The 17,448-nt window shown below is 44.4% G+C and overlaps 1 protein-coding gene across 1 annotated transcript in view; it reads right to left on the bottom strand.

The window, feature by feature from the left end:
* Nucleotides 1-17,448, bottom strand: part of LOC138363023 (uncharacterized) — a 32,281-nt gene that overhangs the window by 13,574 nt on the left and 1,259 nt on the right. Inside the window, exons 2-3 of the mRNA XM_069321788.1 lie at nucleotides 6,766-7,667; nucleotides 4,191-4,329 (exon numbers count right to left, since the gene is read on the bottom strand). Of these exons, the coding sequence (XP_069177889.1) occupies nucleotides 4,191-4,329; nucleotides 6,766-7,667 (1,041 nt within the window). The remainder of the gene's footprint in view (nucleotides 1-4,190; nucleotides 4,330-6,765; nucleotides 7,668-17,448) is intronic.

The raw sequence follows: 17,448 nt of genomic DNA, 5'->3' as shown, positions 1-17,448 counted from the left end.
GATATACTAATTAATTGGCTACTTACACCAGCACAAGATAAAACCAACTGATATAAATTGGATAAGTACAGATTCAGACAATAATTCGGTAATTGCTGGTTGTGGAAATAAGGTGGTTGATTACTGTGAAAGACTGCGGGTAACGTGAGAGACTCGGGGTGGTTGGGTTGTTTTAAACGTAGGCAGGACGAATACGATATGAACGCGAGGGCTTAATTGTAGGTACGAACTGTCTCGCATAGGAGACAGCAATCTCCTGCAATCTCCTCTCCTCCTGTGACTATATTTTCATATATATATATATATATATATATATATATATATATATATATATATATATATATATATATATATATATATATATATATATATGTGTGTGTGTGTGTTCAGCTTTCTCTAATTCTTCAAATATGTTTTTTTCGTATATATATATAAGCTATTCCTGTCGGTGTCTGTGATTTGCTTCACTGTTTGACACTAAATTCATATTTTTATCTAACAGATATTATTATTACTTAGCCGCCAAGGTTGTTGTTGTTGTTTGGTAGTTGTGGTAGTTGTGGTTGGTAGTCGTGGTTGGGAGTCACGGTAGGCATGGTTGGCGGCCGTGGCAATGAGTCACGGAGGCTGTCGTGAGGAATCGTAATTATAGCAGCAGGGAGCAAGCAAACTCTGATAAACACGGAGGGAGAGGCAGAATAGGGAGTGAGAGGAGAGAGAGGGGGGAAGAAGGTGGGGGAGAGAGAGGGAGAGAGAGAGAGAGAGAGAGAGAGAGAGAGAGAGAGAGAGAGAGAAGGAAAGAAGAGGAAGAAGGAAGACAAGGATGGGATGAAATAGGTGTGAAACTTCTATATAAAAAAAGCACAGGAGAAGATATATGTTAAATACAAGACGGCAGATAGAGATAGACAGAGAAAGACACAGAGGTACAGAAGAGACAGACAGATAGACAGACAGACAGACAGACAGACAGACAGACAGACAGACAGACAGACAGACAGACAGACAGACAGACAGACAGACAGACAGACAGACAAACAGACAGACAGACAAGTAAAGATAGACACGCAACTACAGAAGCCACAGCCAGACAGACAGATCCGAAGAGAGAGACAGAGACAGACAGATAGACCAAGCAACAGTAGCAGTAACAAAAACATCCCACGGCTCTATGTAATACGTGATAGTACAGGAGTACTGATAAATGGGAAGAAGAGGGAGATAGGAGAGAAAGGGGTAATGGGGGAGGACAAAGGGAGAGGAGAGATAAGCAAGAGAGAAATGAAAGAGAGGGTAGAAGGAAATAAGGGAGACAAGAAGGAGGGGACAAATAATAGAAGCAGAGAAGATGTACAGGCAAAGAATAAGGAAGAAAGATAGATAGATAAGGTTGAGAAGAGAAAGTAGGAGGAAGAGAAAGGATAGGAGAAGAAAGAGAGACAGAGCATTATGGGTGGAAAAATCAGGAATTTGTGACTGAAAAAAAAGTCTAGCAATAATAAAGAGAATAGAAGACATTAAGATAATCGGTAAGTGGAAGAGACGCCTGAGGGTGACTCTAAGAAAGAGAGGAGAAACAGAGGTTTAAGAGAGGAAGGAGATAACAAGGAGGGAGGGAGACTGACAAGATAATGATGTAGAAGGGAACAACAGGGGAATGATTAGTTACCATGAAAAATAGGAATTATCCCAGCAACCACAACACTTGCATGTTTGTGTAGGAGAAATTGTGGTTAATAAGTGACAAGGTTTCCAAAACCTGTTTATTATCCAGGACCTTGTTTAGTATCCAGGACCTTGTTTACTATCCAGGACCTTGTTTAGTATCCAGGACCTTGTTTAGTATCCAGGACCTTGTTTACTATCCAGGACCTTGTTTAGTATCCAGGACCTTGTTTAGTATCCAGGTCCTTGTTTACTATCCAGGACCTTGTTTATTATCCAGGACCTGTATATATATACATTATCCAGGACCCCCATTAACTTCCCAGGTTAATTGGTCTTGCTGGCTCCTATTTGTATTGTTAATTTGTTATTCTCAATATTATGGTAAATAAAATTTCGTTAATTTCTTCTTTCAGGATTCATGAAGCATTCACTGACGAAATCTGTACATCTTTCTTTGACTATGGCGGCTTTGTTTACATTTAATTCAAACAGGTTATGAACGCCGAAGCTCTACGAGGTTGTTTACAATACTAATAACCTTGGGTTTTGTTTACAGAGTTTACAAGCTCGTAGGTAAGGGCTAGAAATAGCCTAAGCTACTCTATCCCTTTGAGATGTATTTATTGCTTATCTCAATAAACATACTTGAACTTGAACTTGAACTTACGAGCTCGTAAACTGCTTCATAAAGGATTGTTGAAAAGCCATATGATTGTTGAAAGATGTAAAGGTTCCTCTTACGGAAGCTTTGCATCGTACAGCAATGAATGAATGCTTGATGGATCTTGTTTCTAAGCGACAACAATTGTGGCTTCTACAAATTTGTACCAAGGATTCGTCAATAGGCTCCGGGAACCGTCCTGGTGTTATTGTGTATGATATCTACTGGTTCTTGATGGTTCATTGTATGCCCTCATACACGAGTACCCACACACGCACACACACACACACACACACACACACACACACACACACACACACACACACACACACACACACACACACACAACACACACACACACACACACTCCAGGGAGGGCTGGGGTGAAGAATCTAGCAGGAAAGAGGCCTCTGGCACCCACCGTCGAGAAACTGCATCACATAATCCGTCGACAAATTACCCGACTTGTCTGGCCGCCCAGAGTAATAACGCGTATATATATATATGGGCTGTTGAGGAAATAAAAACGTCAACGGCCGCCATATAGTCTTATGGAACAGAGATACCATTCTCTGGAACAGAGGAACCTTCGTCCCCATGGAACAGAGGCAGGCCTATACCGCCTTACGAAACACGTAAATTACAAACCACATTAGTACCGGAATACAAAATGTTTGAGGAGCCAGATGGATATAATTGAGTTATTACGTTTGTAATGTGTTAATGTGTCATTATAATGTGTCAGTACACAGACGTGAAGACATGTGTACGTCGGTACTGCTGAGGACTCCAACTGGAGACAGTCTCAAGTGTGTAAGACAATTATTTTTGGTATTATTACCAGTTGGGACACCCGGGTGTGTCTCTTATTCTCCTTTCCTACCATTTTTTTTTCTCTCTCTCTCTCTCTCTCTCTCTCTCTCTCTCTCTCTCTCTCTCTCTCTCTCTCTCTCTCTCTCTCTCTCTCTCTCTCTCTCTCTCTCTCTCTCTCTCTCTCTCTCTCTCTCTCCCTCCGTTTCTCTCTCCCTTACTTTATCTTTCCCTTCCTCCTATTCTGTCTCTCACTCTCCCTCCTGCCCATTTTGCCCCTCTCCCCCCCCCCTTTCATTCTCATCCCTTATCCCTCCTACTCTCTCTCTCAGAACGCTCAATGTTTACTTCAAGCAAACAAAAATGTAAACACAACTTTTTTTTTAAATATGGTTACTGTGAGGCACTTGTAAGGCACCTTTGGTGACGTTGTGTATATGTCAGGATTTTTTTTTGGCTATTAACACATTTAGGTACATCTGTATTTGTGCAGCTGCCCTAGACTATATGAAGGGAAGTACAGTGTGTCACAAAAGTTAGCTACGTGATGCTAAAATCCCCATCACACAGGATGGTTAGTCATACAGAGGCATGTGATCAGTAGTCTGCCCTGACAGACTCTGGGTGCATTATGAGGATATCATCAACACAAGAGTGAATAAGGTAGTAGTGGTACTAAAAGTCCCCATCTCGCAGGATAGTTAGTCATACAGGGCCATATGTTCAGTAGCCTGCACCGACAAATTTTGGGTGCAATATGGGGATATCTTCAAGAACACGAGAGTTCTTGCAATTTCCAAGTAATTGCAAAGCTCCAGGTACCTCATGCCAACTGGTCTGAAAGGTCTAATTACTGGCCATTGTGTGATGTAGTGTAGGAGATCATGCCGTAGTTTCTGCTCACAGGGTTCGCAACTGGAGTGCTCAGGATTGGGAGACCCGTCACCTGTAGCCACCTGCCACAGGTAACGGTAACCCAACCTGATCCTGGTAACAACTGTGTGTTTGTATATGAGGATGCACTCCATCTCTATAAAACCTACCTACATACTGCTGCAGTCCGTCCAGTAGAAGATTGGACTGAGCCGTCGGTGTAGACACAGTGCTCGTGAGATCTTAAATTCTCGATGGAGGAGGCAATTGTTTCAAGTGTGACAGCTTTGAGCAACTGCTGAATGTATTTAAACACTCTATGGACAATAAAACCCACATTTCAGTATTCTTGTCAGTCGTTGGTTGTGGCAATAGGAGCCAGTCGTACTTAAGGAGTGGCATGAGGGTTAATGCCCTGAGCGTCCTATGACACTCCCCATCCCATCATAAGTCACCATGGAAAGTTGGCCTGAGGCGAACCATGAGTCGCTGACCTCCAATCTCGACCAGACATAGAACATTATTACTAAGAAATAATATTAATATTATTGTACAAATCCACAATGGCCGTGATGAGGATTCGAACCTGTACGCTGAATGTTCCCAAACGCGCTCTAGTCCAGTGTACCACGACATGGTACAGTTGTGTCGTGGTACAGTGGACTACAGCGCGTCAAGGAACATCAAGCACACAGGTTCGAATCTTCATCACGGCCCTTTTGGGTTTGTTCATTTAATATATCACGTTATTGTTATTTCTTTGTGTAATGTTATTATTTTTAATGTTATCTTTGTATGTGATCGTAGTGATCACATACAATGTTTTCTGCTGGTTATTACCTTGTTATTGTTGCTTGTATTTTGGTTATTAATTAATGCTATTTAGTGGGTATAGACACAAACCTTCACCAACGCCATCTGTTGAGCTGAGAATTAAACAAACAATCCTTCCATATTGCAGTAAGAATATACAACTTATAATTTTCACCATTATAAACACATCATAAAATTACATTTAGGTTTCAAATCTTTCTATGAAATATATATAAATTGCAAGTATATTCCGCTAAACTAAAGACAATTACCGTTGAGAACTGCATAAACTCCTCTTTCACCTCAAGTTATAGCAAGTCAGAGCCCAACAAATCAACTTTTAATATCAATTCTTGGGCATCCGAACGCGGCAATTCATCCTTGGTAGCGCCATCTATTGCCCGTATGGGTAACTACGTAACTAACGCCATCTCTCGCCCTGCCGGGGAACTTGGAACATAAACAAGAGGGCGGGAGCGTGAGTTATGTGGCGTAATATAACATACCAAGATGGGAAACACAGGCTCCGGGAGGGTGATGTCAGCTTTATTGGCTTTAATGGTCTTATGTTAAATATGGTTCATGTTTATTACTATAAAGTTTAATTGGAGCGGATCATTACTATATTGTACTGCATGGAGTACCCGGCGATGCCCGGGGTTTTTGTTTGAGTCTGGCTTTGTCTGTCTGTCTGTCTGTCTGTCTGTCTGTCTGTCTGTCTGTCTGTCTGTCTGTCTGTCTGTCTCTCTCTCTCTCTCTCTTTCTCTCTCTCTCTCTCTCTCTCTCTCTCTCTCTCTCTCTCTCTCTCTCTCTCTCTCTCTCTCTCTCTCTCTCTCTCTCTCTCTCTCTCTCTCTCTCTCTCTCTCTCTCTCTCTCTCTCTCTCTCCCTCCCTCCCTTTCTCTTTCCCTTCTTCACAGTCTCTTTTCCCTCCCAACTGCCCATTCCCTCCTCTCTCTCTCCCGCCCTGCCCTTCCATTCTCATTCTTTCCATTCTTTATCCCTGCTATTTTCTCTCAGAACTTTCAATATAGGATTCTCACCTATAACACTCTCCAAACCATTACAAATCACCACGAAGAGTTGAGCGAAGCTCCTATAGTGCACGCTGCCTCCACCCACCCACACACACACACACACACACACACACACACACACACACACACACACACACACACACACACACACACACACACACACACACACACACACACACACGACACATACACATTCATGTCAATTATTTAAAAATACTGGATGATATTTTGTTTTAGTTTCTGATTGAAAATGTTCTTATGAAGTACGGTAAGGGTTCCTTTATTAGGTTTGTATATCAGGCTGTTATATGTCCCCTATAGGTTGGCAGGTGTGTGTGGCGTGGTTGGTTAGGTGTGTGTGGCGTGGTTGGCAGGTGTGTATGTCGTGGTTGGCAGGTGTGTGTGGCGTGGTTGGTTAGGTGTGTGTGGCGTGGTTGATTAGGTGTGTGTGGCGTGGTTGGTTAGGTGTGTGTGGCGTGGTTGGCAGGTGTGTATGTCGTGGTTGGCAGGTGTGTGTGGCGTGGTTGGTTAGGTGTGTGTCCCGTGGTTGGCAGGTGTGTGTGTCCCGTGGTTGGTAGGTGTGTGTGTCCCGTGGTTGGCAGGTGTGTGTCCCGTGGTTGGCAGGTGTGTGTGTCGTGGTTGGCAGGTGTGTGTGTCGTGGTTGGCAGGTGTGTGTCGTGGTTGGGAGGTGTGTGTGTCGTGGTTGGCAGGTGTGTGTGTCGTGGTTGGCAGGTGTGAGTGTCGTGGTTGGCAGGTGTGTGTGTCGTGGTTGGCAGGTGTGTGTGTCGTGGTTGGCAGGTGTGTGTGTCGTGGTTGGCAGGTGTGTGTGTCGTGGTTGGCAGGTGTGTGTGTCGTGGTTGGCAGGTGTGTGTGGCGTGGTTGGCAGGTGTGTCCTGAAACACGACCCGCCAAAGAGGTCGGTCACGCCTTCAGAGAGGTCGGTCACTCCTCCAGAGAGGTCGGTCACTCCTTCAGAGAGGTTGGTCACTCCTCCAGAGAGGTCGGTCACTCCTTCAGAGAGGTCGGTCACTCCTCCAGAGAGGTCGGTCACTCCTTCAGAGAGGTCGGTCACTCCTCCAGAGAGGTCGGTCACTCCTTCAGAGAGGTCGGTCACTCCTCCAGAGAGGTCGGTCACGCCTTCAGAGAGGTCGGTCACTCCTCCAGAGAGGTCGGTCACTCCTTCACAGAGGTCGGTCACGCCTTCAGAGGGGTCGGTCACTCCTCCAGAGAGATCGGTCACTCCTCCAGAGAGGTCTTTCACTCCTCCAGAGAGGTCGGTCACTCCTTCACAGAGGTCGGTCACTCCTTCCGAGGGGTCGGTCACTCCTCCAGAGAGATCGGTCACTCCTCCAGAGAGGTCGGTCACTCCACCAGAGAGGTCGGTCACTCCTCCAGAGAGGCCGGTCACTCCTTCACAGAGGTCGGTCACGCCTTCAGAGAGGTCGGTCACTCCTCCAGAGAGGTCGGTCACTCCTTCACAGAGGTCGGTCATGCCTTCAGAGAGGTCGGTCACTCCTCCAGAGAGGTCGGTCACTCCTTCAGAGAGGTCGGTCACTCCTCCAGAGAGGTCGGTCACTCCTTCAGAGAGGTCGGTCACTCCTCCAGAGAGGTAGGTCACTCTTCCAGAGAGGTCGGTCACTCCTTCAGAGAGGTCGGTCACTCCTTCAGAGAGGCTCATTAACTCCTCCTTGACCTCCTCCTTGACTTCCTCCTTGTCCACATCCTTGACCTCCTTCTTGACTTCCTCCTTGACCTTCTTGACCTCCTTCTTCACCTCTTCCTTCACCTCCTGCCTTCCTCTCACTCGCTACGAGGTCCTCCTTATGATTACCTTCTGTGGTGCGTCTCTTCCTCTCCTGCTACTCCTCGTCCTCCTGCTGAGGTCCACCTGTCCCGAGCTCGTGCTGCGGGAGCAATTTCCTCTCACGTTCTTCACACAAACTTTTCCCTCTATGTCTTGCTCAGCTCTCTGGCCCTTCAACACTAAATTAAAACCTCTGTCAATTACATCTGCACTCGATCGCTAAATTAAAGACCCACATCAATTGCTGGGTCACTCTCTCTCTCTCTCTCTCTCTCTCTCTCTCTCTCTCTCTCTCTCTCTCTCTCTCTCTCTCTCTCTCTCTCTCTCTCTCTCTCTCTCTCTCTCTCTCTCTCTCTCTCTCTCTCTCTCTGTCTCTCTCTTCTCTTTTCTCTCCCTCGCGCCAAGTTAAAATTTCTGCCAATCAGTGTCTCGCCGATTGCTAATTGAAAGTCCAAGTCAATCGTCCACTCTATCGCTGAATTAAACCCATTCACTTACTCAACCAGTTAAAATATCGCGAATGTTGTTCCTTAAATGATGGCTAAATGGATGATTAACTCGTCAGTCAAACCCTTGCAACATTCTATCACTTAATTATAACTCAAATTAAACATTTTATTCCCGTTACAGTTAATTATATTTTTATTAAATTGTTTCTGCTGTTCACTAAATTTAATTTAAATACTCCATTTCTCTTTCGCCAAATTTAATTTCTCATAAATCAAGTTATATTGTCCTTAATAAACTGTTTTTACATAAAGTATATTTAACGCAAAATATAAAATATATATATATATATATATATATATATATATATATATATATATATATATATATATATATATATATATATATATATTTAAAGTTAATATTTTGTTTATGCATTATTGCGAGGATTCAAAAGACGTTGTAAATTTCTAGCCAATCACCTCGCGTTGTTTAAATTAATCCGGCCAATCATCTCTCTGTCAGTTAGCCTTCAGTCGCTAAATTAACCTGTCGACCGTAATCTTAAAGTAGCACTCGTAGGTCACATAACGAGTCCTCTACACACCTTCCAAATCACTATTAAAGTCACCGTTCCCTCCGATCGCAGAATAAGAGCTTTCACCAATCACACACACGGTTTCAATCGCTAAAACGACTTATACCAATCATCCTCCAGTCACCGTAATACCATCCTACCAAATTAACCAATCGCTAAATTAAACCTCCCTCCAATGAACGTAAACAACTGTACTATACCCAAGGCTATTAATCCCTTCTCAACTTATCATACAGTACAAAATACAACAAAAATACAAAAAAAATCGTGTTTATTGTGTTCTAAAAAGAGAGATTGCGAGAGTCTGAGATCGAAATCTGTAGAAGCAATCTCGAAATTACGACAAGTTCCATTCATCTGAACAATATTTTTTTTTTTTTTCGAAAACCCCGCCAGACGAGGGGCTCGGAGCGCTATTGACAGCTCTCGTCTCTAGGGATCAAGCGGGCTTTGATTTTGGCTTTTAATTTCGCCCTTCACATCTTAAGACGGATACCACTCTCATCTCCTCCCCCTTACCCTTGTAAACTCCTTCCCCCTCCCTCCTTCTGTATCCCATTCACGTCTTTAGAAAACTTTAAAAATGAAAATGGAAAATCTATTTTCCTGGTCGCCGATGAGGAAAATCGGCAACAGTGTAATTAAGAGTGTTGGAACACAGCTCTCGGAGGAGAACTCGCTGAAGGGGAAAGCAAACTCTTTAAGAGACAATTACAATGGTCAAAACAGAGATGAAAGGCGGAAACAAAAACTCTTTACAGACAAATTATAATGGTGGAAATAAGGATGAATGGGTTAAACTTCTCTGCACCGGATTAGAGGGACATTACGCGCTTCTCACCAGTGGTGAACGTTCAGTAGCGTTCAGCAGCGTTCAGCAGCGTTCAGCAGCGCTCTGAGGACGTGCGTTCGTCGGCTACCACTGTCAGCACACGGAGAACACGCGGGAAGAACAAGAGGAATAGATATTTTAGAGATTTATTAAAAATATCAATTATCACTTATATTTACAAAATTTCACAATTGAACACATCTTAACATTCTTAGCACATCTTAAGAACTCTTACCATTTAACACATCCTAGCACATTAACGCCACAGAAACGTTAGAAAGATTTGTTTCAGTGTCAGAGTAGTTAATATATGGAATGCATTAGGCAGTGATGTGGTGAAGGCTGACTCCATACACAGTTTCAAGTGTAGATATGATAGAGCCCAGTAGGCTCAGGAACCTGTACACCAGTTGATTGACAGTTGAGAGGCGGGACCAAAGAGCGAAAGCTCAACCCCCGCAAGCACAACGGCGGGACAGTAAGCCAGGAGAGGTGTTGGATCCTTGCGTGAACCATGAAGAAGGGGGTTTCCAGTCCTCTCAAGCAGGATCAAGACAAAATACTATCGTAACCCCCTTGATCAGACCCTAATTAACGGAATCTGTATAAAGCGGAGAGGAATGGGTGGAAGAGGAGAGGGAGGGAAAATAAAAGGAGAGGGAGGAATTTAAGAGGAGAGAAGAAGGACAGGGAGGAGAGAAAAGACATAAGCATGAAAGAAGAGACACGAAGAAAAGACAATAAGAGACATAAGGAGAAGAGAAGAATGAAGAGACTGGATGACTGGAAGAGAATGCTGGAAGAAGAAGACACATTAGGAGGAGAGAGTGGTGGAGGAGGAAGGAGAGAGAGAGAGTGGTGAGAGAGAGATAAGAGAGTGGTGAGAGAGAGAGAGAGAGAGAGAGAGAGAGAGAGAGAGAGAGAGAGAGAGAGAGAGAGAGAGAGAGAGAGAGAGAGAGAGAGAGAGAGAGAGAGAGAGAGAGATGAGAAAGTGGTGAGAGAGAAAGAGAGAGAGTGGTGAGAGAGAAAGAGAGAGAGTGGTGAGAGAGAAAGAGAGAAAGTGGTGAGAGAGAGAGAGAGAACCAAAATTCCCACAACCAGTATATTGTTTTATAGCATATAAACACAGGGAGGAAATACCAAACCAGTTATACTCCAAGGTTACATAGTATATGATCTGGTCATTATACTAATATACTAAGTCATTAATCCTTTATGAAGCTCACAACTACAGCCTCCTCGCCATAGGCCTATCCGCTTCATTTATAATCTCCAATATCTAAGTAGTAATTAAAAACATATTCAAGAAAGTATACTCTCTCTCTCCCAACATACACATTAGTTTGTGTATATTATTTATGAAATATCTGCAAAATATATCAATCATACAACCTGTATTTTTGTGATAAATTTCGTCACATTTGTCAAAACGTTGTATAAAATCTTAGATATACGCGGTATTTTGGGGTTGAGAAAATAATGAAATACAAGAGAAATAAAAATGTATTTTCCTCGCCGTACCAAGCTCTATTTCGGGATTCGATACTACATCAACAGGCCCCGGGGAAGCCCAGGGTAAAGTAAAGGGAGTCTAAACAAGCGCGAGCGAGGAGACCGATGCTCACTTGTCTTGTGTGGGATCAGCCCGCGCTAAGCCCTCACATTTTTCAGCGGCGGCGCACTGGGCGGGAACGAGAGAAAACGGGAAACGACCTCCTGTTTTCATATCCGAAATCCGGGCTCTTCTCGCTATCAGTTTTATTTTCCGTTTCCTGCGTTTAATCTTTCGTATTAACCGTGGCTAAAGGGATGAATATATCTTTAATAAGGAGGATTGGTGTGTCTGAGCCGGGGATTATCGTCGGGGGTAACTTAACCTATACCGTTGATAGGTTAAGTAATAATTGTAAATAAGAAGCAATAAGATGCTTATCTTAACATACTAAGAACGTTGTAAGGTCAGTGTTTTCTATGAAGCTTTTCAAGGTAAACTAAAATATTCACAATCAATTAGTATGTCACACATGCACTTATTAAATAAGCCAATATTGACTGTAAGCAAGTGCAAGAACGGGTTGTATACCCATACGAAAACAAAAATATATAATTTCTAGATAGAGGATTTACATTGTCTGGAAGATGAAAAAAGGAATCGCGTCAATTGTCTCTCTCTAGTCATAGACGCAGGAACCAGACGCCTGGGAGCGTCTACACCGCTAAGAAGACCGATGCTCGATTGTCTTAAAGAGGATCAAGGAGCGTTAAAGAGCTTTGTGGGACGTGGCCAAAACGGCTTAAGGACTCAGGAACTCGATGTAACACGCCGGGGGATCACCACTTATTGTACCTGATGACTGCTGTGTATACCTCACTTTATTTATACTTTACAGCGATTTCACATCGTGTAAACATAACGGAATGTGTCGAAAATAAAGTGTCAGGCTATATGACAGCTGTACAGTTAGACTGTTGTGATCTTTGCAGTGTTTGCATAAGGCTTTATACTGACCCACGCGAGTCTGCTTTACTTATTCATAGTCTGCGAACCGGGCTGTGGTGGGTATGTGGGCCTGGGGGCCGCTCCAAGCAACAACCTGGTGGACCAAAGTTTCACAAGTCAAGCCTGGCCTCGGGCCGGGCTTGGGGAGTAGAAAAACTCCCAGAACCCCATCAACCAGGTATCAACCAGGTATCAACCAGCTGGGGGCTGGCTCAGCGAGCCACCTGCCAGGTGAACACAGGGTACGAATTCGAATCCTCGTCACGGCCCTTGTGGATTTGTTCAGGGTACCGCATGCCCCTAACATGGAGAGGGAACAACATGCCCCTAACATGGAGAGGGAACAACATGCCCCTAACATGGAGAGGGAACAACATGCCCCTAACATGGAGAGGGAACAACATGCCCCTAACATGGAGAGGGGAACAACATGCCCCTAACATGGAGAGGGAACAACATGCCCCTAACATGGAGAGGGAACAACATGCCCCTAACATGGAGAGGGAACAACATGCCCCTAACATGGAGAGGGAACAACATGCCCCTAACATGGAGAGGGAACAACATGCCCCTAACATGGAGAGGGAACAACATACCCCTAACATGGAGAGGGGAACAACATACCCCTAAGAGAGAGAGAGAAAGGGAAGTGGGGGTCAGAGTACCCCTGAAGGGAAAGGGGGGAAGAGGAGGCACGTTTCCATCCCCCCCTCTCCCCCCCCCTCCTCCTGAGGTGGAAGGCGCTGCCATTAGTCCACTTCTTTGTTTCTTTGTTTCACTTGTTTCTTTTGTTGCATTGTGGGTTTCGGTAATGGCGTCCGCGGCTCCTCCTTAAGGCAAACTCGGGCAATAAACCTTTTTTGCCTACCTGGAGGAGAGAGGAGGGGAGGGGGGAGGGGGGGGGCGGGAGGGGGGAGGGACCCAGAGTTGGAATTACTTTCCTCCCGCCTTTTTTAATAAGAAAATAAATGAGATGATTTCGTAGCGAAGGAGTGGAATGGGGCCTTTTATAGGCCTTTTTTCACTTTCCTTCTATTTTGATATTCTTTATTCGCTATTTCTTTTGTTTTTCTTCTGCTTCTGTTCTTCGCTGTATTCAGAGGTAGGAGTTATAGGGACGATTATCGGGGAATTATAGCACCGGAACCATTGGGGAGGTAATTATTTTTTATTCGATATATTTTTTTTTTTTGGGGGGGGGCGGGAACATGTGTTGTAATTTTCTGTTTTAGCCGACTGTTGCTGCCGGCTGTGCACTGTCCGTGTGGCTCGCGGGTTTCTCCGTAATCTCTAAGCAATAAAATATTAGGCTATTATGGCTATGTTATTTATTTTTTTTGGTATATATTCATCTGCTATTTTCTTCTGCTACTTCTCTTCGTCTTTAATTTAGCGTCTGTTTCTATGTTGTTGTTTTTTTTGGGGGGGGGAGGAGAGCTTTCTTGGATTTCATCTGCTTCCTTCTCTTCTCATTTGGTTACCACCCATCTCTTCTGTCACCTCTTTGTCTCTTATTGTCTCATTTTCTTTCCCTTTTCTCATTTCCTTAATTTGTCAAGTGTCATCTTACTTCGCACTTATTGGTGTTCTTTGTTCTCTCTCTTTCTCTCTCTGTCTATGTCTCTCTCTCTCTCTCTCTCTCTCTCTCTCTCTCTCTCTCTCTCTCTCTCTCTCTCTCTCTCTCTCTCTCTCTCTCTCTCTCTCTCTCTCTCTCTCTCTCTCTCTCTCTCTCTCTCTCTCTCTCTCTCTCTCTCTCTCTCTCTCTCTCTCTCTCTCTCTCTCTCTCTCTCTCTCTCTCTCTCTCTCTCTCTCTCTCTCTCTCTCTCTCTGTCTCTCTCTCTGTCTCTCTCTCTCTCTCTCTCTCTCTCTCTCTCTCTCTCTCTCTCTCTCTCTCTCTCTCTCTCTCTCTCTCTCTCTCTCTCTCTCTCTCTCTCTGTCTCTCTCTCTGTCTGTCTGTCTCTCTCTCTCTCTCTCTCTCTCTCTCTCTCTCTCTCTCTCTCTCTCTCTCTCTCTCTCTCTCTCTCTCTCTCTCTCTCTCTCTCTCTCTCTCTCTCTCTCTCTGTCTCTCTCTCTCTCTGTCTCTCTGTCTCTCTGTCTCTCTGTCTCTCTCTCTCTCTCTCTCTCTCTCTCTCTCTCTCTCTCTCTCTCTCTCTCTCTCTCTCTCTCTCTCTCTCTCTCTCTCTCTCTCTCTCTCTCTCTCTCTCTCTCTCCCGTCCCATCCCTACGCCACACCGATGCTCAGTAACTGGATGATAACACCAAGACCGTCGACTTTCAAAATCCCCGCCAACTATCAGCACCAATCAGCGCCCTCCCTTTGCGCGGGAAACATCAGCCGTCTCAGCCAATCAGCTGCTTCCCTCTCCCGTTGGAAACGCCATCTTCCCCGAGGGCGGCCGTAAGACGATCGTCTCCTCAAGTGTCTGGGGCCAGACCCGCCGACCCTCCCACCGAATAAGAAAGCTGTCTCTCTCCTCGACGGGATTTGCTGGGTTATATATATATTTCCTGGCGGTGGAGAAAATAGCTTTGACCCCCATGGGATGATTTGCTGGCATCTAGAAAGCCCGCGATTGGAAGATGAACGTGATGGGGGAATATTTTGGAAAATTCCGTGAAGGAGAAAGTTATGGGTAAAGTATCCGGCAAGAGTAAAGCAAAAGGCGACCCTCTGTTGTTGGTGGGGAAAATATAGGCAAAATATATATATATCTTGAGTTTAGATGTGTTAAAACAGTAGGATTAAATGAGTGAAGGAGGCGAATAAATTCTTCGTCAAACAAGCCAAAATATGGCGATATGATGCGGCTGTGTCCCGCCGCCCTATTTGTACATGAGACGTATCATTAATTAATTGGCTTCCAGGGAGCGTAAGGCGATCTCCCGCCATAACTGTCGGCCGCCCTGGCAGAAAGTGTTTTGCGCGGGAAATGTACGGGAGAATCAGCCGTGACAGGTCGGCCCTGGAGACTGACTGACTTACTCCTTTTACTGCACATCACTTATATATATATCTTTCCGTCGTGTCTTCCTTATTTCTTCCTCCATGTGTCGATCAGAGTCATATAAAATCAAAACAAGAATTGGTTACTCGACGATATATTACGTTGCTACCAAAAATGATCACTGAAGAAATTTTTGTCGGGAAAAATAGGCTGTGACGTGCGATGTCACTTCTTGAAGACATCGCTACCCAAAAAAAAGTCATATATAACCCTCGTTCCGACACATTCCTCAAAAAAATTTAACCAGATTCGCATCATCTTCCTCAGCTTCCAATTCCTGACAACGCAAGAGACCCCCCGAAAAAAATATTGTCATGTACGCAGATAAACGATAAAAAATAAGTTCCCGAGGCTTACAGTTCCCGCCATAACTGCTGGCTCAGGTGGCGGGGCGGGAGAGGGAGAGCTGATATAAGCAGCTCGACGCCTCGACCCCAGGGAGCCTAAGGGGTCACCGGATCTTATATATATGGCTGCCGGGGGCGGCCATTTGTCCACTGTGAGCTCAGAATGGCAATGTTGTTCCTTATTAGAGATGTGTCGCCACTCTCAAGGCCGAGGGAAGGGACAAGGGGGGAGAGAGGGCGGATGAATCATTTGTTTTCCTGTTGGGTTGTCTTATGTTTTCTGAGTTGTGAATGTTTATTTTGATCTTTACTAGTTCCATTGTTTATATATTTGTTGCGTTTTCGTTGCTTTGTTTATTTTTTTAGTCTGTGGCCAAGTGAGAGTGTTTCTAGAGTGAGAGTCTTGTCTCTTTAGAGTGAGAGTTTTGTCTCTGCAGAGTGAGAGAGAGCCTTGTCATAAGGGTGGAAGTTACCAGTCATCACCTGAGGGAAGAATAGTTACGTAGAACTCTGTCGGTCTGTCTGTCTGTGTCTGTCTGTCTGTGCCAGCTGTGTCTGTCAGCTGTGTCTGTGCCAGCTGTGTCTGTGCCAGCTGAGTCTGTCAGCTGTGCCTGTCAGCTGTGCCTGTCAGTGGTGCGTGTTGGGTGTTAATCGTGTCAGTCTAAATCCTGTCACCGTCTTGCGCCGGGTGGTGTGTGATCTATTAACTTGTTGGTGTTGTGCAGTTACCGCCGTCAAGGGTTGGTGGGCGACAAAGGCTGCTTTATCGAGTTGTTTGTCTCCCGGGGGGGGGGGGGAGGGGGGGGGGGGAGGGGGAGGGGGGGGGAGGGCCGCTGAAGGCTGCATTATTGTCGTTTTGTTTTGGTTGTAATGCATTGGTACACGCACACACACACACACGCACACGCACACCCGCACACACAACCAAAAAGCCAGGGGCGAACGACCAAAGAGCCAGAGCTCAACCCCCCGCAAGCACAACTAAGTGAATATAACTAGGTGAATACACACACACACACACACACACAGACACACACACACACACACACACACACACACACAGTCACGCACTCCACTAACTTCAGAAATACCCCCCCCCTCCGCCCCCCTCCCCCATGTCTACAACACATACACTATTTTCCAAGACATTACCTTTTAACACGAGCAGCAGCGTTGGAGTCTGGCTGTCTGGCTGTCTATACTATCTCTGTCTGACTAAGTTGTTGTTTAGTTAATATGGACCTCGTTACCTAGCTAACTGTCTAATTGCCTGTAGCTTTTATCTGTATAGTTAGCTGGGCACCTTGGTTAACTGCTGGTTGGCGGCTGTTAGAGCTGATTGGTTGGTTGTCTGTTTGGCTGTCTATCTAGTTATGTGGTTATCACTCTCTGTCTATTAAGACAGAGAGTCTTCCTGGATCTATATAGATCTTGGGTTGTCTCATATATATGTTTTTCAAGCTTCTTATCTTTCCAAATCTGTCTGTCTGTCTGTCTGTCTGGTGGGGTCTCTCACCTGTAAGGACTATTCTGTGTTTTTTTAATCTTTACCCAGACTTGTTTGACTGTCTGTGTACCTTAATTACGACTGCACTACCGGGAACGCCAATTATATATTTTTCCCCCATGAATGCTCTTTATTCTTTTATCCGAGGCTAGGGGACCTTACAATTGCATCAGAGGTGGTATTCCTTAACCATATATATATATATATATATATATATATATATATATATATATATATATATATATATATATATATATATATATATATATATATATATATATATATATATATATATATATATATATATGGTTAAGGAAATACCAATTTTATTTGGTTTACGGGGCTACTCATGCCCGTTCCACCTCTTGCGGTGGCTTAATCTTCATCAATCAACCAATCGATCAATTTTATTTACTCATTAAGTTAAAATGGATGAATGTCATCGGGGATGGGGCAGGGTCGGGGGACGTTTATGGCTAGTCTCTTTAACGTATTACTACGTTATTTTCACGTTAAATTAACGTAGGATCAGCAGTATCAACATCGAT

The sequence above is a fragment of the Procambarus clarkii genome, chromosome 1 (genome assembly GCF_040958095.1).
Source record: "Procambarus clarkii isolate CNS0578487 chromosome 1, FALCON_Pclarkii_2.0, whole genome shotgun sequence".
In the NCBI taxonomy this organism is placed as follows: Eukaryota; Metazoa; Arthropoda; class Malacostraca; order Decapoda; family Cambaridae; genus Procambarus; species Procambarus clarkii.
The sequence above is the reverse complement of the archived record's forward strand: the minus strand, read 5'-3'. Positions and strand labels throughout refer to the sequence as shown.